This window comes from Tursiops truncatus, chromosome 13, assembly GCF_011762595.2.
Source record: "Tursiops truncatus isolate mTurTru1 chromosome 13, mTurTru1.mat.Y, whole genome shotgun sequence".
NCBI classification, from domain to species: domain Eukaryota; kingdom Metazoa; phylum Chordata; class Mammalia; order Artiodactyla; family Delphinidae; genus Tursiops; species Tursiops truncatus.
In genome coordinates this window covers 51,539,537-51,565,526 of record NC_047046.1, presented here as the reverse complement: position 1 = coordinate 51,565,526, position 25,990 = coordinate 51,539,537, and the positions used below count along the sequence as shown (strand labels likewise).

General features: G+C 54.3%; 1 protein-coding gene across 1 annotated transcript in view; it reads left to right on the top strand.

The window, feature by feature from the left end:
* The window catches only part of CELF4 (CUGBP Elav-like family member 4), a 299,649-nt gene extending 276,572 nt beyond the window's left edge, over positions 1-23,077 (top strand). Inside the window, exons 9-13 of the mRNA XM_073789894.1 lie at positions 280-342; positions 1,955-2,137; positions 7,056-7,199; positions 12,261-12,432; positions 20,966-23,077. Of these exons, the coding sequence (XP_073645995.1) occupies positions 280-342; positions 1,955-2,137; positions 7,056-7,199; positions 12,261-12,388 (518 nt within the window). The 3' untranslated portion in view covers positions 12,389-12,432; positions 20,966-23,077. The remainder of the gene's footprint in view (positions 1-279; positions 343-1,954; positions 2,138-7,055; positions 7,200-12,260; positions 12,433-20,965) is intronic.
* Positions 23,078-25,990: the final 2,913 nt, after the last annotated feature.

The following is a 25,990-nucleotide window of genomic DNA, read 5'->3' as shown; positions in this document are numbered from 1 at the left end:
CCAGCCTTCTGCATGAACCACACCTCTCACCCCTGACCCAAGCCAGCGGCAGGCTGCATCCCCCAGCCAGGGGAAACAGCTTTCCACCCTACTAAGGGCCCCAGGCTGAGGAAAGGGGAACCCCCTTTCAGGGTTCCTGCCTCAGTTGCCCTGCCCCAGGACAGAGACCACAGTGGCTGGGGAGGCAGTGCAGCTACAGCCTCATCTCCAGGGGTGTGGTGGGAGAGGAGCTGGTTTGGGTAGGCATCGCTGACCTCTGCCCCCTTGGCTCCCCTGCAGCGCAGAGCCCCACCGCCGCGGACCCCCTGCAGCAGGCCTACGCCGGAGTGCAGCAGTATGCAGGTCGTTAGTATCCACGCGTCCCCTCGGTGGTCCCCCGGCTGTATGCACCTCCCCATGCCTGGGCACCAGTGCCCCCTACCCAGCCAGGCCTGGGCCTAGCACTGTGAGGGAGGGGGGAGCAGGGCAGGACTGGCCAGGAGCTGTGGTAGAAGGAGGGAGTGTTATACTGACAGAGACCCCCCCCCAACCCCCGCCGGGCTCCCTCCCCCTCTGCAGGTGCCCCTTGGCCTTCAGGCAGAGCTTACCTAACCCTAACCCAACACGGCAGTGGTGGGTGGTCCGAACGTGCGATGAGTTGGTGAGCCAGGCTAAGCTTTAACCTTGCTGTGAAGTGACTCATCTTTGAGGCCAGATTTCCCTCCTCCGTGGTGCTGCCAGGGCTGGCTTGTCCAGGAGCACCAAGCCTCCCAGCAGCACTGGGGTGAGGCCGGAGCTAGGTGTCACTGGCTCAGAAAGCACTGATGCCTGGGTTTGAGGGAAGGGAAGCAGTTTCCATCCCTGCCCCCCACCAGCCATACACAGGCAACAGGAGTGGGGCCCGAGCAAGGAGGACAGGGAACAAGGGAGGATAGGCAGCCAGAGGTAGAAAAGAGGAGAGGCGAGCAGATGGCCTTGGGTCACTGAATGGGAAGGTGATGAGCTACCGTAGGAAGCCCAAGGCCAGCTGTCAGCCACGCTTCTCTCCTTCCCCCAGGCTCAGCAACACACAACACACAACACACACACACACACACACACACACACACACACACACACACACACACACACACACACACACACACACACACACACACCACAGTCATCCCCGCCCAGCCAGTGTCCTGCTGTCTGGCCTGGTCGGGGTCCCTCCTTGCTGTGTTTAGGAGCCAGCAATGTCTCCCCTGAGGGTGACGGAGCTTCCTGGCACCATGGGGACCTGGATAAAGCGGGCTTCTCACATCTGGAGTCCAGGGGAAGCTCTCTCCTTCACCTGCTGAGCGCCCCTGAGCCCCTTTGGGAGCCAGGCCAGGCGGAGGAGGGGGCTAGCCGCTCCTGTCCCACCTCTGGCCCTTTCCAGTTGAATATAGAAAGCATCAGATTTGTTCAACTCAGCCCTCTGCCCCTGGGGAACCACCCGCTGGCAGGGTCCCAGAGGCCAAGCTCACACCTAGGGGGGCTCCCGTCTCCCACACAGGCGCCATCTGAGCGAGACTGAGGGTATGTGGCCGGAGTCAGTCGTGGCTCAGAGAAGGGGGAACCTTGTGGGTTCCAGGCGGTGTGGGGCGATCCTCTCCAGGGCATTCTGATGTTTTTGATTATCCGTTATTATCCACACGTGGGTTGTCCATTGCAGATTAAACTCGCCTCCCCCATGCACACACCAGCGTGCGCGTGCACACACGTACACACACACACACACCAGTGCACATACACATCTTCTAGTCTTCCCTTTGCCGCTTCTCCTTCATTACTGCTGAAAACTGGCTTTATCTTAAAAATGCATTTTTTCGCTGGTCTGCTTTTACTGCTCAACACTGAAATTTCTCTCTTTCTTCCTGCCTCTCACCCTGTCTCTCTCCGTGTCACTGTCACCGTCTCTTGCTCTTGCCTCTTCTCTTTGGCCCTCCAGCAGCCGCCTACCCTGCTGCCTATGGTCAGATAAGCCAGGCCTTTCCTCAGCCACCTCCAATGATCCCCCAGCAACAGAGAGAAGGTGAGTCTGCCAGCGGGGCTCCTACGCCTCTTCCCCCCTTCTCTCCCCAAAGGGGCCTTTGGCAGGGGTGTTCCGTTGGCAAGGTGACCACATCTGCATTGTGTTGAGGGTGAGAGGAGCTGCGGGACGGTGAGAGGCAGCGCTCTCCAATCCAAGCGCGGAGGTGCACTGTCACGGGCAGCTCTGTAAACCCAGGTGGAGGGTGGTCAGGAAGGTGGGGTCCCGGAGCAGGCAGGGTCCAAGAATCTCCCCTCCCTCGATGGGCAGCATTTGTCCAGTGGCAAGGAAGGGGAGAAATATGAATGGTCGTGGCTGGGGTGGTGGGCGGGAGTGGGGATACCAGTTCATCAGGGACAGAGGTTGTACTTTCCAGGTGAGAAAGAGAGTCAGCTGGAGCTCCCAGGGCAGGACTCCATGGGCAGGTGAGGGGATGGAGTGCCCCAGTGTAGGCCTAGTGAAAGAAGGGGATCCTGGAAAGCCACATCTGGAGGCCCTGGTGTGAACAGGGCAGCAAGGCCAGTGGGCCTCGGGAGGCTGGAACCTCGTAAAGAATCTGGGTCCTCCCATTCCAGAGTCCGGAGCCCTGCAGGAGCTGGATAACAAATCCACGCCCGGGGATGCAGGGATGCTCACAGAGCTCGGTTTCATGGGGTCCTGTCTCTCTACCCCGTGAAAAGGGTCAGCCTGCCAGTGAGGCCACCACACGTGCCCATGTAGCCCACGTGGCCAGAGGGTTCCAGTGGTTTCCATATCCTGGCTCGTAGCCCCTGCGGCAGACTCTCCCAGACCTGTGGGATGCGGGCTAGTCCTGGAAAGGACCCGGGGGTCTGCTGGTCCAAAGCCCTGTGGTCAGACAGGCCCCGAACAGGCCCCAGAGCCTGGATGGTTGAAAGGCTGGTTTTTGAAGCAAACCCTTCTGGGTCTGACTCCCAGCTCAGCCCCTCGTCTCTCAGCCTTGGTGTCCTCACCTGTAAAGTGATGATCATTCCCTAGAGGGGTGTGAGGATCAGACTAGCTCAAGTCTGCCTTCCAGACTCCAGCAGTCACCTGCGGCTTTCTCACCGTGCACACAGCCCTCCCCTCACCAGTTTGTCACCCTCTCCAAAGTTGTATGTGAGGCATTATCTTAGTTCACATGCACCAGGCAGCTCCTGAGACCTGTGTCATCACCTCCCTGGGCCCATGAGGATGAAGCTGCAGGAACCCAGAGGGTGCACGGTGAGGCCCCCTGCTCACTCCTGCAGCCATGCTGCAGCTGCTGCAGCTCCAAGTCACGCCTGGGCCCATTGGTGAAGTGTGGGTGGACGATGGCCCATCAGCCTGCCTCTGCCAGATGGTCCCCTCACTGGGCTGTGGCCCTGGAGCCTGCCCTGCCCCCTCCCTCCTCCCCCCATTGATGCCTTCCAGCACCACATCAGTCAGGTCAGGGCCACAAGCAGTGGGTCCAAGAGTCCAGCATTGCCTGTCCCAGGCCCAGAGCAGAGAGCTGTGCCCAATGGCCCTTACTGCTCTGTCACCCCACTGGCTTCAGGCTGACCTGCCCTCACCTCGTAGTCAGTGCCCTGTATCACTCTGGCCTGTGGCTCAGAGGTCTCTAAACCCTGCTACACACACACACACACACACACACACACACACACACACACACACACACACACACACACACACACACACACAGCTGCAGGTCATTGCTGGTCTGACCAACACATATGACAGCCCCTACCACTGGCCTTAAACACAGTCCCCACCATCTGCTTCCTGCCCCACCCCCTACCTCATACTTTGTACCAACCCATGAGTCTAGCTCTGAACTCTTTCACATACCTTCTCTCCATCTCCAAGCAGCTTCAGCTACCCCCACCCCTGTGCCCTGCTCTCTAGAGCTGACCCTGTGTGGCCAGTCCCCACTCCAGCCTCCCATCGGGCGGGAGGATCTCCCACTGTTGTCTCCATCCTCCCTGACTTCGGTGCGCTGTGCGAGCAGGCCATGGGAAGCAGTGAGATGTGAACCTAGATCCCTATAGAAGCGCGCTGCATATAAGGGCGAGCTCATGGTGCTGGAAGTGGGGTCCTCGGGGAAATCTGTGGGGTCCTGAAGGATGAGGACTCCCCTCCAGCATGTAGAGATGGGGAGATGGGCATTTGAGGCTGGGAGAACAGCAGGAGCAAAGGCATGGGTGCTGCAAAGTCTGCGGTGAGCCTGGAAATGGGGTGGAGACAGGCTGAGAGTGGGTTGGAGCCAGACCAAAGCCATGTGCAGCATCGCATGAGGCACGAACAAGAAGGCTGTGTTCCTCCAGCCGTGCCAGTAGTTAGCCTCTTTTCACCGTGGTCACCTCCCCTTGTGTCATGCCATTGAAATACCAGGACACACTGGTTGCCGGGCAGGACCCTCCTTCCAGCTCCCTTGTCTTTGAGCTGAGCCTGAAAACAGATGCCTGAAGGCCCTGAGGCTGTCTGACCACAGATCAGCCCAGGTTCCTGTGCCAGGGGCTGCAGTGTGGTCCAGGGCAGTCACTTTCTGTCTCTGGAGCTTCATTTCACCATTTGTCAGGAGTCTGGTTTGGACCAGATTGATCTCCAAAGTCCTGCAGTTATGCCGTCTGGGTGCTCTGTAATCTGGGAATTCGGGTTCCGGGGTAGCCCCAGTAGGACAGTGTGTAGGCTCACTGTGGAGGGGTGAGGGGCAGGGGGCTGGGAGTCCCTGTGGGGCTCAGCCGCACACCATGCTGATGGGACTGAGCCTAGAGGTTCTACGCTCGAAGGCTCCTTGTGTCTTTAAGGAGAACAGAAATAACGTCCACACAAAGCAGCTTGCAGAACTTGAACTTGTAGGGAGGGCCCCAAGTTCAAGGCGGGTGTCAGCGTAGGTTGGAGGGGTGGGGGAAGTCTGGAAGAGTTGGGATGGGAGAGGAAGGGAGGCTCGTGCTGGGGGAGGGGAGTAGGAGGACGGCGGGGGGGGGGGGGGAAGGCAAATGCCCCTGCCCCTAGAAAGCACCCCCTTCTGGCTGGAGAGAAAGCTTCCCAGACCTACCTGAGAAAGAGCCTCAGACTACAGAATATGGGCTCTGGACTCAGGGAGCCCCAGGAAGGGAGACAGTGTGGGGAGGATCTGGGTGCGACCCTGGAGGAGGTGTGGGTTAGATGAGGCCTTCAAGCTGGTTCCTGCTGCAAGGGGACTCACATCTAGCTGGGGACACATTCACAGAGTGTGAACCAGTGAGGACCTGCCATGGTTGGAGGGGAGGGGGTGGGGGCAGGGCCACCAGAGCTTGTGGAATCCGGCCCTGGGACCCCTGGCAGTGGGTGAAAGAGCTCGCTTGCGCCGGTTCTGAAAGCGCCGTCAGCTGGCAGAGCCAGCAGTCCAGGGAGGGGAAGCCGGAGGCCGGGGATGGGCAGATGGTGCAGGACAGGGACCGGGGCCGAGGAGGTCATTGGTTCAGAGGGAGGCTTTGGTGGTCAGAGGACTCTTAGCTATCAGCTGTGAACCTCAAGGGGGTGCAGATAGATGGAGGAAGTTAGGAGAGCGGGAGGGGAAAGGAGAGGAAGAAAAGGGCAGAGAGATTCCAGAGCTGATGGTTTGCTCCAGAACCAGGTGATCTGGCAGCCTCACGCGTCCCAGAGAACCAGGGTGCTGGCTGTGAAAGCCACACAGCAGCCCACATCGGTGCCTTACAGTCTTCACTCTTAAGCTCCTGCCTAGTTTCTACCAGCCTCTGATCAGCACCTCGTTCTTATCCAACTCCTAGCAAGTGCAGCTGTTTCCTCTGCATGTCCTCCATAGGCTGGAAACAAACATTGGAATGTCCACACTTCAGAAGGTTAAGTTATCTGTGGCATGCTCTATTTTAGATGGCAGGAAAAAGACGAAGGAGCTTGGAGAGATTTCCCATTCAGAGTTAAAACTGAGCATTTTGGTCATTTAAAAAGAAACATGTGAATCTTCAGCTATCTGCAAATTTCAGAAATCCAAAGACCTCAGCGGGGTTCAGGGTTTCTGGGGCACTGAGATAAATGATAGGTAGGTAGAGAGAGAGGAGGGCACAGACTATGGAGGCAGACAGCCTGGGTCTGGGTTCATATCCTGGCTCCATTGCCTACTAGCTATGTGACTTGGCAGGTGACTTAACCTCTCTGGCCTCAGTTTTCTCTTCTGTGAAATGGGAATGACAACAGCCTCAGGGCTGCTGTAGGATTAAGTGAATTAACATCCACGTGAAGTGTGCAGAGCAGCCTGGCATGTAATTCGTGCTACAGAAGTGGCAGGGCTGTTACTGCTGTAATGAAACGGGAAGACTTGCAGCATAAGGCTCGTGGTACCCTGGCTTGTGGGTATCCCATCACGGAGCCTTGCAGTGAAGCCCCTTCTGCTCACCTAGCTTGCTGGAGGAGGTGGGGTCAATCTTGGTTTCCACCTCCAAGATCAGGGCTGACTTTAAGGTTCGGGGTAGCAGAGGGTAGGGCCGTTGGGGACCAGATGGGAAGCAGGGGCTGCTGGCCACGAGGAGGATGGGGATTCCAGGCCCCAGAGTCCTGCCTCTGGGGGCTGAAGCGAGGCTTCCAGAGGCCCCAGCACCACAGGCATGGCTGCCCCCAGGGCAGCTCCCTCTGACGTCCCCTGAGCAGGGTCCCAGCAGGTCTCCCTACCCCTGCCTCTTCTCAGCATCTCCCCTCCATGACTGATCAGGCCTTGGCACGTTCACCCCATTCACTGGTTGACTCCACCCCTGGAGCCCTAGAGTTGCAAGGCACCCTGTTATGGACCCATTTTTCAGAAAAGGTCACTGAGGCGCAGAGAAGTTCCGTGACTTGCCCAAGGGCAGAGCGGAGACCAGAGTTCAGACCCGGGGCTCAGCAGCCCCCCGCTTTCCGTGGCCACTTTTGGATCTTGAATGAGACTCCCCCTCCTAACCTCGCCCCCACCCCTCCCTGCTGCCGCTGCCTAACTCGCTCACCTCTCCTCTGTCTCTCTCTTCCCCCACCCCGCCATCCCTCCTCCCCCGCCCCCCCCTCACCGCAGGGCCCGAGGGCTGTAACCTGTTCATCTACCATCTGCCCCAGGAGTTTGGGGACGCTGAGCTGATGCAGATGTTCCTCCCTTTCGGTAATGTCATCTCCTCGAAAGTGTTTGTGGATCGGGCGACTAACCAAAGTAAATGCTTTGGTGGGTAAAGATAACAAACCAACTTCACCTAGGACAGGGTGGTGCTCGCACCAATTTACCGGTGTCCAACTGCTTTTAACCTGCTCCTTCACATCGGCCCCACCCCCCAAGTGCTCCCTGTGCCCAGCCTCCAGCCTCCACCTCTCACCCCTCTTCTCTCTTCTGTTCTTTTGGCTTCTTGGCTTTCTCTGCCCACCCCCCCACCCCATCCAGCCCCCCTACCCCCTGTCCCAGTCCAAGAGATAGTCTCTCCTCCCAGGCAAAAAGTTCCATTCCCACCGACTGAGAAGGGGAAGGGACCCACCTTGGGCAGGGGTGGAAGGGCAGGGAGCAGAGCCTGGCGACAGCCATTCTCCCAGCGCCCCTCTCCTCTCAAGGCCACAGTGGCCCCGGGGTAAAAGCCAGGCATGATCCTTGGGGTGGGAGGTCCGCCCAGCCGAGGCCCCTACCCCGCCGGCCCCTTGGCCTCCTCTGTCCATCTCTCTGTCCTGCCCCTGACCCCGTTCTCTGTCTACCCTGCTCTTTGCTCCCCTCCTGCCATCCAATGAACCCTCCTCCCCCTACCCACCCCCTCAGGCCACGAGAGCCAAATTGTTGAGGAATCAGGAAGAGGAAACTGGTTCCTGCCCTCAGGAAGCCTCAGGTCTGAGCTTAGATGAAAATCACATCTATTCAACAGCAGTGAAATCAGCGAGGCACCAAGTAATGGAGGAAGGAGAAAGGCAGGTGGATGCAAACAGACAAAAAGGAAGGGGAGGAAATTCCAGGCAGGGGGAATGGAATGGATGAGGGCATGGGGGCTGGGATGAGAAGAGTCAAAGGTCAGTGAATGAGGAAGCAGGAGGCTTTGGGGAGAAAGGAGGGTTCAGGGGAGACCAGCTGTGAGGGTGGGCCTGTGCTGGGGAGGGTTTCAACCATTCAGGTGAAGATGCTTCAGGTGGTGTGATAGGTAGTGGAAGATGGTGGGAGTAACAGGATGAAGTACTTCTGGTAAATTCTCCTGGGCAGGGTGTTAGATAGGAGACGAAGGACTTGGGAGGATCTAGGAGTATGGTTATCATATAAAACACAGGATGCCCGGTTAAATCAGAACTTTGGATAAACAATGGATACATTTTTAGCATACGTATATCCCAAATATTACGTGTAATATGTCCCATGCAATATTGGGGATATACTTATACTAAAAAAGTAATTGATTGTTTATCTGAAATTCCAATTCATCTGGGCATCCTGAGTTTCAGTTTGCTTCCAACCTCCTGGAAACCCACCTCATCCCCCCACCTCTCCTCTCCACTCCTCCTTAGCCCCTCTCCCACCTCTTCTGCCTCCATGGGAGCTTCTTTCTGGGGCCAGACCCACTCATGATTCCCCAAGGATTGAGGAGTCCAGTCCCCAAGGATTGAGGAGTCCAGTCCCCAGAGCTGAGTCAGCCAGAGGCTCAGAATCTCCAGGCTGACCCCCAGATTCTGGGGCTGTGAGGACAGAATAGGATCCTGCTTTGGCCAGGGAACCTGGGTCCCCCCTTGGGTGTGGGGAGGGGGAGAAGGTACAGAAATGCAGAAGCACCAGGAAGCACATGTTAAGGAGATTCCAGTTTGGAGACCAGGAGGGGCTTCCAGGACCAGGAGGGGCTTCAGGGTGGAAAGCATGTTCCCCAAGGCAGTCAAGATCTTTGCACATTGTCCTTTCCCCTCTGGCAGCTGCCACTGAAAATCTGTGGCATATCAGTGGCACAGAGTTGCCCCAGCAGCTCATTTCTCTGGGGGATGGGAAAACAAGGCAAAAGGAAAAGACCAGGTTGCACCCCTCCACTGTTTGACTGGTGTTTCTTCTGACGAATTACATTATGTATGTAAAAACGACAAACTGGAGATCAGCTGCCTTTGCTCTCTAAGTAAGCCTCAGATGTTCCATAAATCAGAAGAAAACTGTGAAGAGCCCAGAACATGCTGGGCCCCGGGGCTGGAGTGCGTTTGACTCCCTGGAGTCAGCCCCGGACTACCCTTGCCATTAGCTCCTTCAAGTCCTCCAGCAAAGGCTTTCGCCCTGCTGCTTCTGGGAGTCCACGCCCACCTACCTCTACTCTGGCTCTTTCCTCTCTTCCTGAACAAACGGCTAGCGCTGAACATCCACTGGCCTTGAAAAAGGACAGGCTCCCGCCAAGCTGCCTGGCCCAGTGGCTCCTCCTTCAGGCTCTTGGGTTCCCTCCCTCGCTCTGGCCGCCGAGCCTGTGCAGCTCTCCCCAGCACGCACTCATGGGCAAGTTTACTCTCTGGGCCTCAGTGTCCTTATTTGTGGAATGGGGATTTCAGCAGTCAGCTCTCAGCAGTGCTGTGAAGGTCATACGAGATGGTGCATGTGAGGGACCTGGCCAGAGCAGACCCTCAGAAGGTGCTAGGGTCCCCTTTATTCCCCAAAGGAAGGGCCATTTTTCTGCACACGTGGTCCTCTGTTTAAGTGAACTCCTTAAAGGCCCCGCGTGCTCTTTATAAGCATAAACAGAATCTTTCAGAGGCTGTCGTGAACATATGTGCAGCACAGATGGTTTCTGCATTGGAAGACGGGCTGGAGGGCCACCAGGAGGGCATCCTACCTGCACAGCCTCCCACGGTCTGGAAGGCAGAAACCTCGGGAGTGGGAGGAATGGGGCAGGGGCTTCTGGGAGAAGGGACACAGCCCTGGAAACCGTGAACATGGGAGATGGTGCCTAGAGCCTTGCTGAGGGGGGGCCAGCAGGGGAGATGCTCCTTGCCCTGACTGCTAGCCAGTTAACAAAACTAGTTCAGGAAGAAAAGTTCCTTGAGCCCGGAATCCTTCCCAACCCCCAGGCTTCCAGAAACTCAACCCGAAGGCTGGGCTTCTTCCCTCCTCCAGGACCCTCTCTCTCCCTTTACACCTCCACCCTAGACAGCATCTCCAGCCGTTTTTATCTTTCTCCCATCTTTTCCCCACTTTGCTCGTATTTGTTCTTTTGTGGGGGGAACTGCCACCCACAGTTCGGCTATCTTGTCCCAGGAGGAAGAGAGGCGTTTAGTTTGCCCACCCTCTTTAATCTGGGGGAGAGCAGTATAACAGATGCACCATTCACGCATTTGAAAACTGCTCTGCTGACAGCTCGATTTAGTCATCAGTCAGAGAAGTTGGTAGGGAAGGGACGGGCCAGGAGGGCATGAGAGGGGGAGGTGGAAAGATGACTCACATTGATTTCCAACTACGGATAATCAGAAATCTCTCCTATGTGTTTTCGCCCATAGATTAATACATAGATGTAGGTTATGTTGCCCTGGGCCCATCTCTGACCAATCTCATCCGAGCTCACATGCTACCACTCTTGGGTACACTCACATGCGTGTACACACACCCCTCCCCCATCTCTGATGGTGCATGGCCTCCAGAGAAAATGCACACAAATGCAGGAAGGAGAAAGAGAAAAGAGGCCGGTGGAGGCAGTGTCTGGGGCGGAGGTAAAAGGGCCACCACACAGGGAGAGTAAGGGAGGGGTCACAGGCAGGCCCAAGGTACCACAGACAATTAACCGAGAAAGCAGCTTTCTACATCAACGGAGTCTGTCCACCTATCCCTTATATATCTAATGGCCGTTTGGAGATGAGCACCCCAAATGAAGTGCATTTGCAGGATTGCCTGGGAACTTCGCCAAGCTTAGTTTCATATATTTTGCAGGATCTAAGCCCATTTTACAGGAGAAAAGGCCTTTAAAGTCAAATAAATTCCAGGAAATACTAGGTTAAAGAAAGACATAAAGAAGAGAGAAATTGGGGTGGTAGAGGGATGTTTTTATTTGTTAATGTGCCATGAACTGTCCCAGAGGGGCCTGGTTATAAATTTGCTTGAACACCAAAGGCCCTTTCTCAGGGAGCACCTTTTAGGGCCATTTTTGGGAAATGCTGATGTAGTGTAGTCTATAAGGAGATGCATTCGAAGTTCCAAAAGGTGACTTCTAAATCAGCTTTGGGAACCTAATCCATTCCCACCTGGGAACTGCTTGTTTCAGAAGGTGACTGGGAGCCATGGATGGTTCTATATCCTGTCCTGGGATATTGGGAGGAGTGAACACGTGAAAAGCACTTCTGCAGTCTGTAGTACACGAAGGCGCTTAGCTTAGCTAACTTTCGCTAATAGGGTCAATTTGTACTATTATTGTTATACCATTAGTAGTGTTACGAGGGATTCACATCAATGGGTGCGTGCTTAGTCCGGGGCAAGAGCCCCTGCTCCCAGGGTGGAGTTTTACTAAATGAAAGGATGGTGCAGACGGCCCCTGGGAGCGAGGTGGCTGGTTAATGTGAGCCGGTGTGGACTGGCCCCGGTGGCGGTGGCCACCCGGAGCCTGGCTGGGGGCAGCCTCGGCAGGGACGGAGCGGGAGGAGGGGCGGCGGGGACCCTGCCTCTGCCCTGCCCCGCGGCCGGGCGGCACTCGCGAGGGGGGCGGCCGGAATCGGCGGCGGCGAAGTTCGCTCCGTGGCGCCTCCCCTCCCTCCCCTCGCACTCCTCTCTCTCCCCAGGCCGGCACCCCGTGCCCTCCCGCTGCCAGGCCCCCTCCTGTCAGGGAGGACAGTGTCCAATAAACTCCTCCACCCGCAGGTGTGTCCGCCCTCTCCCACCGCAGGCAGGGGCTGAGGTGCCGGGGCCGGCGCGGGTGGGGGGCGGGCGCCTCTCCGAGCCCCGCCGCGCCGCGGGCGCCCCGCCTGGGGGAGAGGGCGTGCGGGACAGCGGCGCCGCCCAGAGCCGAGGTGGAGCCGGGGCGGCCCGGCCCGGGGCCGCGCGGGTCGGGGAGCCGGGAGCCTCGGCAGCGCCCGCCGCCGGAGGGTCCGCAAGCACGCGGGCAGTGTGGGGGGGACACTAGGCCGGGACGGGGGCGGGGGCCCCGAGGGGGAGGAGCCTTGAGCCCCGCCCCCGCCCGGAGGCGCGGCGGGAGCGGGGAGACACCGCCGCCCGCCTCGCCCCGCCCTCGGCCCCACGGACCTTCTCCGCCCCCGCCCCCTCCCGGCCGGGGCGGCCCCGTGGAAACCCAGGCCCTCGTCCCTCGTGTCTCGCCAGGCTTCGTGAGCTTCGACAACCCGGCCAGCGCGCAGACCGCCATCCAGGCCATGAACGGCTTCCAGATCGGCATGAAGAGGCTCAAGGTGCAGCTGAAGCGGCCCAAAGACGCCAATCGCCCGTACTGAGTGCAGGCGGGAGCGTCCCCCGGGGGAGACCAGGACTCGCACAGGTAACCGGGGTCGGCCGGGGCGCGGGGACGGGGGGTTGGGGAGGTTGATACCGGACGGACCCGCCGCCTCCCCTGGCCTCTGTGGGCCGGACGGAGCCTCGCTGTGCCTTGGACCCGCTGCGCCCGGCTCGACCTGCTCCTCGCCCGGTGCCTAGGGAGCAGGCGCAGAGCTGTGGTCACCCCGTCAGAAATGGGTATGACCATCCCCCTGCCGCAGAGCTAAGAGGAGCAGGAGTGAGGGAACCGGTCTGAGAAGGTCTACACCGGCAATTTTGTTTGCCAGAAAACCCTGGGGTGAGCAGATGGCAAGCTCAGGGCTGGGAGAGTTTGGGGGAGGAGTAGGCCCTGTGGGGAGCTGTAGGCCTGTGCTGGGGCCTTCTCCCAGACTCCCTGGCTCTCCCCTTCCCAGCTCTCTTGCCTGAAGGGCTGGTGGCTTTTAGACACTTGACCCCTTCACCCGTTCAATTCCCCGCAGCTCAGTCTGGAGAGGAGGGACAGGACTTTTCAAAGGGAACTTTACCAAAAAACAAAACAGGATGGGACAGAAGGTGAGGAGGGTGATGGTATGGGACTGGGGTCACTTACCCCGCCCTCTTTACAGAGGCCATGATGAGTGGGCAGGTGTCACCTTTCCCTCCTCTGTCTGGGTCCTGCCTTACAGCTGAAGGCACAGTCGGCCACTCCTCTTCCAGGCCACGTGCTCCCCTGGGTGAAGCAGCTTCCTGGGGAAGGGGGGAGGGAGGAGATGTGCCTGGCCATCAAAGTCCACCCCCAGCCTGGTTTCTCCCATTGAGGTACGCTCCACCCGTCCCAGCTGGTTCATAGTCCAGGCGAGGCTGCCCAGTCCTCCGCTGCTTCAGCAGTACCGTGTGCCAGGTACTGTTAGGTACTCAGCATGAGTAAGACTAATGAGAATCCTTGTCATTAGCAGGGGAGGCAGACAACAAACAAGGACAGAGGATCAAAGAGTAAATTATATAGTGTGTCAAAATTGTTGGCTACAGTTAAATCAGGTAGTCAGGGTAGGCCTTGTTGAGGAAGTGACATCTGAGCAAAGGTTTGAAGAAGGGGAGGCAGGGAGCCACGCTAGGGTTTGGCTGTTCGCTCGGTCCTCGCGCCCAAGGAACAGGCAGTGCACAGGCTCCAAGGTGTGGGCAATGCGGTGTGTTCAAGGACCAGCAGGAGGCCAGGGTGACTGGAGGAGAGCGAGCACGGGGTGGGGGGGGTGTAGTGGAAAAGGAGATCCCAGAGGTGAGGAGGGCCACCTCGTGTAGGACCTACACGTTGCATGGACTTCGGCCTCTCCTCAGAAATGGGGTCTCGGGGGGAGCCACTGGAGAGCTCCGCACAGAAGAGTGATGTCATTAACTTGCATTTCAGGAGGCTCGCTGGCTGCCGTGTTGATAGATCGTAGGGTCCAAAGCAGAGGCCTAGCGCTGGGACCGCTCAGTCCAGGGTGACAGCAGTCGACGTGGTGTGAGGGAGTTGGTGCCGTTTGTAAGGAATTAGAGGGGATGTGAGAGAAAGAGGCATCAAGGATGACGCTTAGCTTTTGGCCCGAGTAACTGGAAGAGCAGAGTTGTCGTGGTCTGAGACGGAGAGGGATTGGGAGAAAGGTGAGGCACGTGACAGTTACACATCCGAGTGGAGGGCCAGAGTCTGGAGTTTGGGAGGGAGGTCTCCAGCTTCCCAGTCTCCTCTCAAATCCCACCGCTGCCAGCAGGACCCCCTTCATCCACCCAGGAGCAGCCACACTCACCTTCTCTTGAAGAGGGTGCTTGAGCCTCTACTCGCTGCAGAGCTAGAAGAGCAGCGCCCGCCTCTCATGCTTCCTCAGTTCCGGCCCCTGTCCGTCTTTGGTCTGTGTGAAATGCACACGCACATGTTTGTTCAGAGCGTGGGCACTTTCCTGTGCCAGATGCTGGCTCAGTGCCGGGATGCCGAGACGCATGGTCACCGTGCTGCCCGCGTGGAGCTTCCAGCCCTGTGCTCACACCGACACGGTGGCAGCCAGCCAATGGGTACATTTCCATAGGAGGGGAGGGACAGTGCAGTGAAAGCAGCCCTTTCGCGACACGGAGCACTTTTCTTAAACAGGCTTAGCTCTGCCACGAAGGCATGACCTGGGTCAAGGTGCTTTCCCTCTTGGGCTTCCATTTCTTCAGTGATGAAACCCAGGCATTGGAGCCATCAGAGGACTTTTAAGGAGGCGGCATGCTCCAGTGTCATGCCCTGAGATTCTGAGGGGCCCCTGTGGGTGTGTTTTGTGGCGCCCCCCAAAACAGCTTGTCTTAGCCTCCTAGACCTTGATGCAGCTAAAACTCCAAGAAAGGAGGGAACATCTAGGTCAGAGAAATTCCCAGATGAAGGAGTGAGGACGGCAGACTTGTGGTTGGGACAGAAGGTAAGAAGTGGCCCTCAGGGTAGAACCAGTTAGCAGTCATGATTGGGGTGGGGGCTTGAGAGGAGTGGCCAAAAGAGCAGAGTGGTTCTTCCACCAGGGAATACAAAGGCCAGAAAGATGAGAACCACAGACTTTCACACTGCGCTTACCATGCAAGAGACAGTTCTTGTAGGTGACCACTCTAAGACATAACTGTATACTTGTAGCTGCCTATGAGGTAGGTAGTGTTATTATTCCCATTTTATAGATGGAGCACAGACAGATTAAGTCACTTGCTAATCAGCTCCTGAGCTGTAGAGTCATGATATGAAGGGGGAGTGGTTACTTCCAGAGGCTGAGCCCTTAACCCCTTCAAGTAAGGAGATGGATAAACCCCCCTCTGCTATCTTCACCTCACCCCTCCTACCCCAGAGTGTCCTGAATATCAGAGGGGACACATCAGGACCTCTCACTTCTCTGGGGTCAGCCATCTGACTAGCCCCCCACTAGGCAGTCTTCTAAAAAACTGTGAGCTCGCGTAGCTCCTACAGTAAAGTTGACCTTTCAGCTCCATTCACAGGATTTTAACAAATGGTGCATTCAGGTTCCCAACCCAAGACTGTTAGAGGGTGTAACAGAAGGCAGGTGTCATAGGGCCAGGCTCGGGGAGTGCCGTGGGCACTGGCTGCTGCCAGTAAGAGCGGGAGGAAACAGCACGCAAAAGCAGCTTAAAAACTGCATGATTTTACAGGCCAGCAAAGGATGTTTACAGATGATGGGTCCTAGTTGCTCGGAAGGGCGGGACTCGCCTAAGCAGGGGCTCAGGGGCCATAGTTAGGTGTGACTAGGCACCGGGAGGGTGGTCTCATGGCCGGTGGTGAAGACATAAGGCAAATAGGTGGCCAGGTCAGAACTGGAGTGAGGGGGTTCTGGGGAAGGAGAGGGCCCCTGGCAGGGCAGCCGTGGGGAGGGGGAGCGTGGTTGGGCTTTGGTTCCGTAAAATGAGGCCTGGGTAGGGTGGGGTCTGCGCACCCTGATGGATGGGAGCGTGGGTTCCTGGCTTCATTGCTGCCCCTGCCCCTCATCTTGCGCTAAGATGGGAGTTTCTCCCAGAAATCTTTACGGGGAAACTAAGAGGAAGGAAACAAAGGCAGGGAAAGTGGGCAGAAACACGAACGTGGCCAGGTCCAGGCAGACACCCAAGTCCCTTGTTCCACCTCTGGGCCCAGGCTGAGGGCGGGCGCGCGGGCATCCGGCTCTTTGGAGGGAGAACCGTCTGAGTGGCGTGTCTGACTCCCTGGGAGCCCCGTTTCTTCTGGCCCCGGGCTTTGGTTCTGAGTGTGCTTTTGCACAGCGTCTGCTCTGAGCTTTGCAGGCACGGGTGCTTCGGATCAGACCTGCCCAGTGCTGGGCTGTGGCTTTGGGCTGGGCCTTCTCTGGCTAGAGGCCAGCTGTGTTTAGGACCTGGCATCTGAATCGGCTCAGCTTGACCAGGTCATGAGGTGGGGCTTCCCGGTCCTGATTCAAGCTCCCCTACGCCGGTCAGTGACTCTGCTGTCACCTCTAGGGCTGTGCTCGGAGAGGCTCTTCCAGAGGGTGGCCAGGCAGGGGTCACTGTGCAGGCAGAGGTGCCACCGCTCCCTAATGAAGAAAGTGATCAGCAGTGCGTGGGAAGAACCCCAGGGAGCCTCCTTAGCGGCTGAACGAGTTTGAGTGTTTGTGTGCTGGGGACCAAGTGTGTGTGAGAGGTGAGTGGGTACGAGAAGTTTCCCTAGATGGAGATTTGGGGCGGAGCTGTGTGACATTCAGGCTCGAATCCCCAGCACCGGGCAGTGCCAGGCACTGAAGGGTGGCCGGAGGAAAGCTGGCAGCCGGCAAAGGAGCACAGTGGAGTGGGGAGGAGTGGGCGTCCCAGGACTGGGTGCAGGTGTCCCTGGGTTGCCGTGGCTGACACCTGAGGGCGCTGCCCTCCGCGCCGTGAGGCTTTCAGGATCTTAGATCCCCCACCAGGGATTGAACCCGGGCCCTCGGCAGTGAGGGCACAGTCCTAACCACCGGACCGCTGGGGAATTCCCCCTCCTCAGTTCTTAGGCCTCTTCTCCCACCCCAGGGGCCCGCCAGTTGGCTCTCCTGGGTGATGGGTCTAAGGGCTTGCTTTCCGGAGGGGCTGGAGATGCAGACGGGCCTTGCTGGGCCCTGGTCTTGGTGAGGGAGATCTGCTGTGGGAGGAGCAGGACGGGCAGGCAGGGCAGCAGGGCTCTGCGGAGGAAGAGGGGCGGGGGCTCTTCTGAGAACGCAGAGCTGGAGGCCGGGCTCAGGCTTAAAATAGTCACCTCTCAGCTGTTTTGCATCTTATCCACAGTGACATGTCATGACCTCAGGCTTCCCTTCCACACTCCCTGTAGGAAAACACAAAGCTGAGAGTGGAAGCCGCTGCGTGTAGAAGCCCGGTGCGTCGGAAACCCCTGCAGACTCTGCAAGCCTGGTGCACAGACCCGGGGGCTGCAGGGGAGCAGGGACTGGGAAGTGAGCTCAGGGGTAACCGTGAGGAGGGCGTAGGGCTGGGGGCCCCCAGTGCCCTGGGTGGGGGCAAAGGACCCCCAATGGTGAAGCGTGCTCAAGACAACTCAAAACAGAATAATTGGATGATGCTTGACAGAGAAGGGAGCTCAGCCTCCACCAGTTAGGGCTCTACTAGTGAAGAAGGCAGGTCGGGGCTTGTGAGATGGGTCAGTCTAGAAAGCTGTACGTGGAGGGGTATAGGGTATGAAGGAATGGAGAAGGGGGAGGTGGAGTGGGGGAGGGCAGCAGAGCACAAGTGACAGCAGCAGAGAGACTGGGGAAACAGGGCCATAGCCCGCCCCTCTCCAGTGGAGTCTCCTGTACCGTGTGACCAGCACTGCAGGGCACCCTAGTCTTCCACGTGACCATTTCCTGGGTCAGAGCTGCAGAGCCGTCTAAAGGCTTCACGTGCCAGGAAGCAGCCTTGCTTTGGCCACGTGGGCCACCTTGAGAGCAAAACAGAGAGAGTAAGGCGATCATGAAATAAAATCAGTTGTGCCAGGATGTGTCTGTAGAATTCTGAGAACGTTGATGTGACTTACTCTAAATCTCAGAACTACAAGTGTTCATTTTCTGAAGGTTCTGAGGAAAGAGGGTTGAGGCAGAGTGGACGGGGAGAGGCTCACGACCTCATGCAGCAGGTGCTCTTTTAGTGGGGATGCCCTTCTCTGGGAATGGCGGCCACGGCGGGACGGGACAGGGCGGGAGGGCTGAGTTGCTGTCTGCGTGCACTGTACTGGGCAGCAGGGTGTTTTGTGGATGGACCCCACGGATACAGCAGTCGCCTTAATCAGCCTCTGACCCACCCGGCAAATCGGGGCCACCCTGTCAGGCTCCCCCTGCTGGTCCACAGGCTGAAGCCACGGAAGGCTGGGGAGGCGAGGAGAGCTCGGCACCTGGGGGAGAGGGAAAGAATCAGGGGTGGTCAGAGGCAGAGAGCGTGCTCCCTGATCTGCTTGCCGGCCAAGGTGGTTTGAGGGGCTGTTTTAGTTTTTTCTGGCCCCCTCACCAAGCTGCCTACACCCTCCCTCCTCTTCCCAGCGCATGATGGATGCCCGTAGTGGCCCTGTGTGAGGTTCTGCTACTGTTCACGGTGTATCATGTGTCTGCACAAACAACCGTGTGTGCGTGTGCGTGTGCGTGAGTGTGTGTGTGTTGACGTGCCCATGTTGTTTGTCTGCCGGCTTCCTCCATCCTTTGAGTTTTTTTCAGTTCTCTTATGATTTGACTGCTGTTCTCTCATTAGAGCTTTTAGATTGATGCTGTGGTCTGGTGCTGTATAAATATTTTTCCTTTTAATTTTGTTTTAACTTCTTCCTTGCCCTTCTTCACCCTCAACCCGACTCTCCCTGTCCCACCCCCCACACTCCCCGACCCAACCCGCCCCCCCTCCTCCTCCCCCCTTGCCCACACTCTCTTGTCCTCTCTCTCTTTCTCTCTCTCTCTACATATATAAATATATATATAAATCTTTTCTTCTTTTGTCATTCAATCAAATTCCAACAACCCAACCAGGGCCAGTCAAATCCACCACAGTCTCGCGCTGAGCTAGGAATAAAGTTCACGTAATCACATGAGAGTGGAGAAAACAGTCCCCCATCCGTAAGTTCAAATCAACTCAAAGTTCACAGTGTGACATGATGGCGTCATGTAACAAGGCTAAGAATCGGTTGCATGACAATTGCCGTCAAGTTTCGTGGAGGTGCTGTGATTGGAGCGTTTTTCTTGGATGTTGTATCAGTTGATGATTGGCCAGTCATGATCACACGTGCATTTTCTTGACTTTTGTGCTGCCACAATCTTTTTTGCTGTGCTCATTTTCGTTTCGTTCTTGGTGCTTGCAGTGGTTTTACTTTCTGTTGTTTGGTTTTTCTTGTTCAGCGTTTTTTATGCTTCTCTAGATGTCACATGGAGAAAAAAAAACAAAAGAATAAAAAAACAGTAAAAATAAAGATGAATTCCCGAATTATCGGACATGGGATCATTTAACTGTGCAAACCATTATTTTTTTTTTCTTAAAAATGAGGAAAACATCTTAAAAGTATCTATGCGTGGTTGATTTACTTGCACTTGAAAATATTGTGATTTTATTTTTTTCTAGAAATTTGGGGGCCTTTTTCAATTGACACTTTCCTAGGTCTGGTCTTTTTCCAGTTAGGCTATTTTAAATCTCACTTCAAAAGGAAAAACAAAAAGAAAAAAACAAAAACAAAATCTCTACAGTAACAGAATGATAAAAAAAAAAAAAAAAAAAAATTCTAAACCAAAAACCTAGAGTTCAAAGCCCGGGGCCTCTGAGAGAGAGCCCGGTAGCAATTGTAAGGTTTGTATTGTAGCCACTTCTGCTAAATTAAATGTGGGGAGGGAGGTGGGGGCCTGGGAGTTGGGAGGGCTTTTTGGTCGGTTTGGAAGAAACAGTACTAACAAAAGCAAAATGCACCTTTTTGTTTACAACTGAAAAAGGGTCCTTGACAAGTGTTTTTTAATTTTATTATTATTTTATTTGGTGTTGTAATTGTTTAGATTGCTGTGTACGGTTTGCTGTTTGTTGAATCAACAGTGTGAAAAACCTGCCAGCATGGATTGATATACGCATGACGTTGTCCCCTCAACTGGGGGCTTTGCAGTTCTAACTCTCTTGATGTAACCAGTCACCCCCATGTATAAGTGGAAGCTGCTTGCTAGAATGGAGACGAGTCTCATTTGTTAATTCACAATGATTAAGCATTTTCCTTCTGATTCTAGTCGGATCATGATTTTTTTTCTTTGAAATGCAAAACAAAACACCAAAAAGCCACCATTCAAAACAAAATCAAGAATTGTCTGAGTTAATTTAACTTTGATGATTAAATCCGTTCTAACTTCTTTTAGGTCCTCCCCATCCACTTCCTCGAAGTGCTGAATTTCCTCTAAATTCCCTGGCATGTATGAGAAAAATATTATGTGTGTGTGTGTGTGTGTATGTGTGTATCTATGCATATACACACACACATATCCATGTATATCCACATATGTGCAGGTGAATATATTCTACACATATATCCAGATATACATATATATACATAGCCTCGCAAATAGTGACCTTGGGAAAGAGGTGGTTGGCTTGGAAACTGGGCAAGAATTCTGCAAAATTCATGTCATGGATCTTGGGGGGGAGTGGGCTGGGCTGCTAGATTTTTGCTATCTTGTTTGCTAGGCTTCTGTATACATATTGTATCTGGGCTAGATCCCTTAGAGATCAGTTTAATGATGAATTCATATCCCACAGTCCCAAATTCTTCCCTTAGATCTAGCCGTCCCCCAATCCAGAACTCTAAAGGAACCCAAATCAAAAACCCTCTCCCAACAACCAAACCTCAGCTACAACCATCACCACTAGACCTCCCAGTGGTTTCTTACTCTGACTAGAAGAGTCGATTTCTTTTTTATGTATCATGATCATGACTAATTCTCATACTGGTCTCTTCCCCCTCTCCCGCTATCCCCCAGAGCTCCCGCCCTAACCCCCGAGGCAGGTTCCTTTTGGTGTTTGGATGCATTTTGTGTTTCCTCTCTTGGCTTAATCAGCTCTGATTTTCTTCATTTTAGGGCAGGATGCTGAACGGGCTACATTAAAAAACAAACCTCTCTCTATGTATATTTATAAATGAGAACTGTTGGATGACACCTTTGACATATCAGCCAATATCAATCAAGCTGAAGACTCCAGACACTCTGTGACTGTCACATTTCTTCAAGGAAAGTATAGCGTCTATGGAGTTCAGAGGGCACGTGTTTGGGGGAAAAATATATGTGACATAAAGAAGAAGAAGATGAAGAAAAATGAGAAAAAAAAAAGGCAACTTTAAAACAAAATAACTTGAGACAAGGTGGGGAGGCTGCAGGGCTGGGAACCGGGAAGGGCCGCTGCTTCCCGATCCCTGGGGCTTTTCCAGCCCATGGGCGCCTGAGGCAGGCTGGGGCAAGCGGTGTGTCTGGTGGGGCCTGGTCCCCAGGGGGGCGGCTGGGAGGCCGCCGCTGATCATCTCTATCTGTCATTCCTTTAGCTATTTAGGGACCAAAGGACCAAACTTTTTATTGCAGATGTGTAGCTCTAGGTCAAATAGAGGGGGAACGGAGGAGAACCTCCTTCCTGCCTCATGGCTGTTCTTGAAACAGCTTAGAGCGATTCTATGAAAAAATGTAATTAAAAAAAAAAAACACAAAAAAACAAAAAAAAGAAAAATAATGCTTCAATGCTTTTAAAACAGCAAGATAATAGTTCTTTGATACTTTGAGAGGCGCTTTGATTACTGTCATTCAAGTCCTATGGTTTTCTGTATTATATGTCTGGATGGAGCTGTTAAGACGAACAAATTGGTGGATATTCGGGGAAAGTAACAAAATATGAAAACTCGTTAACCGTGAAGTGTGAGAAAAGGAGGGGAAAACAAGGGACTGACGAGGCAAGATAATTGTTGTGAAAAGTCTGTAAATGCTTCTAACTCTTCCCCCTCTTAAAATCATAATAGTTGTACAGAATTTTAAAAAGGAGAAGTTTAAAATACCTATATAATAGAAGAAAAATTAGAGGAAAGCAAAAAAAAAAAAAAAACCTATAGAAGTTAGCGTTACTGCTAAAATCCCAGATGTTGTAGGACTGTACTTTTGTAGAGTTTAGACTGAGCATCAATCCCTTCTCCCCGCGAGTGCTGTTGGATGCCATTGACCCCGAGGGCCAGGCCGGACCCGCCCACACCTGTGGGCCCCTGGCTGCCCACCTCCGGTGGAGGCCGCGCCTCTGGCAGGAAGGCCCGCCGCCGCCTCCGCCCTCGCCTCGCTTCGCTCCGGGAGCTGCGCGCGCTCGCCCGCTCTCCGCAAGCCCTCGACACCTCTGCTTCACTCGCCTTCCATGCTTGCTCCAGAGACTTTCCGGGCAAGGGAGACCTGGGAACTTTCATCTTAAAACAACTAAACAACACACACACACACAAAAACCTTAAACAAGAGAGAGAAAAAAAAAAAAAAAAAAACAATCTTTGAAGAATTTCTGAAACTGTTTACAAGGAATTTTGAAAAACAGGGATGTTTAAATGATGCCGGCTCTGTTTTTCTGTAAATAAATTTGCATATTTTGTAGGACTTTTAATTGTAATGATAGAGAAAAAAAAACAAGGAAAACTATTTAATGAAAGCACGATATTTATCTTTGGTAAATGACTTTAGAGCAGTTAAAAAAGACATTGCTTAAAAAAACTCAGAATCAGAAAAAAACACTGAATTATTTAAGAACACATATATTTTAAAGTATAACATATTTATTATAATTTATTTGCACCGTTGGGAGGACTTGCTTTGGCTTTCCGCCTTGACGCCCTCCTCACTGATGTCCTGTTCATCTGGAGGCTGGGGGGGGCCCTCGGACCTACCATGTTTTTTTCTTTTTTGCTTTAGAAGAACATCTATCTGGTTCCTCTCAGGCCTTCTGCCTTTCCTTTCTTTCTATTTTGTTGGTTAATTATTATTTTTAAAATTTTCTTTTTCTTGGCTCCTTTTAGGATGTCCAGATGTTGTAAAAAAAAAAAAATGAAAAAAACAAAACAGCTGCAGTTCAGTACAACTGCTCTTTTCACACTCAACTCCCTAAAACTCCTTGTAACCTTCTGTAACTATTGGATGACGCTTTCTCCAGCTTAGCCCTAAATAAAGCACAGTTTAAAAAAAAAAAAAAGCCTTGTCCGTGGTGCTCTGTGGTTCATGGAATCTGGCCAGCTGTGCCTCTGGGGCCTAGGGCTGGCCCACTGGAAGCAGCTTTGGTCCTTCCCTCCGTGGAAGCTGCCTGCTACCTGGACCCTCTAGGAGAATCTCTCGACCGGTGTGTGCCTCTGAAAGTCTCCACTGCAAGCCCATCCCTAGGTTCCTGGGCAGGGATGGCCACAGTGCCCAAACCTAACAAGAAGTCCCCCTTTCCTCTCTGCTAGGGGGAAAAGCAAGCCACCAGACTGGAGCTGGGGTGGGGACGAAGTGCTGCGAGGAGCTGGGGAAGCAGGCAGTGGAGGCAGGGCCCGCAGTAAAGGAAGGTGAGGACACAGCCCCAGACTTGCCAGCCAGCACTTTTGGTCCTGCACTTCCCACTGCATTGACAGTGTGCCTGGGTGGACAAGACCGTGGGTTCTAGATGATCCTCAGAGGCGGAGTTCTGGTGGGAGGAGCTTGGGGTGCCGCCTTCTCTGTATCGTGACACAGAGACAGAGGGAGATGTCCAAACCCTGAATGCCACAGGAGGTTTGAGAGGAAGGTACTGGGGGTGGGGGGGTCGGGGGGAGGGTTCCAAAGGAGGAAGAATGTGAAATAGGGCTTGGAGGAGGGGAGGTGGAGAGGAGGGAACAGGTCCTCCTGAGGTGAGAACCCAGACATGCACGCCAGCCTCAAGCCTTCATCAGACTCTGTCCTACGACAGCCCCTGCCCCAGCCTCGCAGCTTGGTCTAGGAATGGGCAGTTTCCACCAAGGGCTTTCACCTTGGAAAACCCTTGTGGTGGGGTGGGGAGAAGACGAGAGTCCTAGGACACCCGGGTGTTTGTCTGTGTCCTCCCGTGAGAAAGTGGGGAATGGCTCAGCCCCACCTGTCCTCTCTGCAGGAAGACTGGTGGAGAGCAGCGCGCAGAGCCCCAGCTACAGAGCAGCACCCGGACCCTGCTTCTATCCTCTCCTCCCATCTCGCTTCCCAGGGCCAAGGCCCAATCCCATGTTTCCCACACTAGCCTGTGGAATTGTTAGCCTGGGGAGAAAAGACCTTTATGCATCAGGACCCAGGGCAAGCCTTCAAGTCTTGGCTTCAGACTTGGAGACAGTACCAAGATGAGACCTTCCCTCATAAGTATGTGAAAATAACCCACACTTAACCTGCCAGTTCTGGGGAGCTTGTGAGGGGCTGGACTTCTTGGAGGAATTCACTGCAAGGGGTGGGTGTCACACTGGGGGTTATGCTGCACTGTGAGGAACAGAAAGGTGTTTTCTAAGGAGTTCTCTGGGTTTCGAGCCTCAGACTATTCAAAACCGTGGTTTCTGTTGGACATTTGCCGCCTAAAGGCACCGAGTCTGCCAGAGGACGACAGCCTCAACCATACTGCGTCCTGTCGCTCTCTCAGACCCCAGGGAGCCTCATGGGCCTCCCCAGACCTCCCCTGTGCCTTTGTCACCACTTCCCCACTGTGCTTCTCTCTGGCACAGCCCTCCTGCCACCTCCACCGCTCGGGCTCAGGGGCAGTAGGGGCCCAGGGAGCTGCCCCCAAGGATCTGGGCTGTGCAGGGGGGTGGCCTCTTTTCCTCTGTTCCAGGCACGGTTGACTGAGAGATGAAAACACAAGGCCCAGATGTGAATCCGCCAGTTCTATAAAAGAAACCTTCTATTGAAAACCACGCACCAAGTGACTAATATATGCACAGCGCGTTTAAGAGAGAATGTAATTTATTAGCCTCTGGGGGGAAGCCATAGGTTCCTTGAAAAGTTGCTGAAGACGCTCAGGTCACTTTGCACACGATTACAGGGAGTGCAGGGATCCCGCAGCTCGTCCGTCATCCCCTGGTTAAGAACCCCTGGTTTGCAGTGTTATTTAAGAAAACCCAAGACACAATTCTCATTAATTTCTGCTTATATTCTATGACTTCTGTTTCTCTCCTAGTACAGCCATCCCTTGGAATCTGCAGGGGATTCGTTCCAGGACCCCTGCGGATACCGAAATCTGTAGATGCTCAAAACGGCGCAGTGCAGTCGGGCCTCCGTAACCGTGGGTTCTTCATCCATGGATATGGAGGGCCGGATATGTTCTACCTAAAGTGTTTGATTCCGTCATAGCTCCCCTATTTTTAGTTATTTCTTTTTAATTTTTTAAAATTAAAAAAAATTTTTTTTTTTTTTTAATCTTTTGGCCATGCCGCGTGGCATGTGGGATCTTCGTTCCCTGAGCAGGGATCAAACCCATTCCCCCTGCATTGGAAACGTGGAGTCTTAACCACTGGACCACCAGGGAAGTCCCTCCCCTATTTTTAAAAGACTTTTTATTTATTATTATAAACCTTTTATTTCAAGCATAATGGAAAGTAGAGATACTTGCAAAACAAACCCCTGTGCACACACCACTTAACTTTAACGTACATCAACTCGTGAATTATTTTGAAGTTACCATTTCATTGGTAGATGCCTCAGTTTCCCCGCAACAGTTTCGATGCTGCATTGACGTGTTCAGCCTGGCTCTGGGCTGTCGGGCAGCTGCACCCTTGCTGTGGCAATTGCGGGGCTTTGTGGCCTCTCCCAGCCTCATCCATGGGTGGGCACCGGCGCCTGGTGTGAGGCCAGGCCTCCCTCCAGCCTCTGTTCCGGCAGCACTTTGAAAGGACTTTCAGCTCTTCATCTACCCCTTTGTACTCATATCTTCTCTCTTGCTTTTCTCTTTCTTTCTCTCCTTTTCCCCCTCCTTTCTGTTTGATGTTAATGTGAGAAAAGTGTTTCTGAGCTAGAGCCCACCCTCTCCTGAACACAGAGCGCCAGTACAGTGACGCAGAATGTCCCAGAGCTCTCCCACCCACACGAGTGCCTCCAAGTCCAATATCCACCTTCCAAGTTCTAACGCCC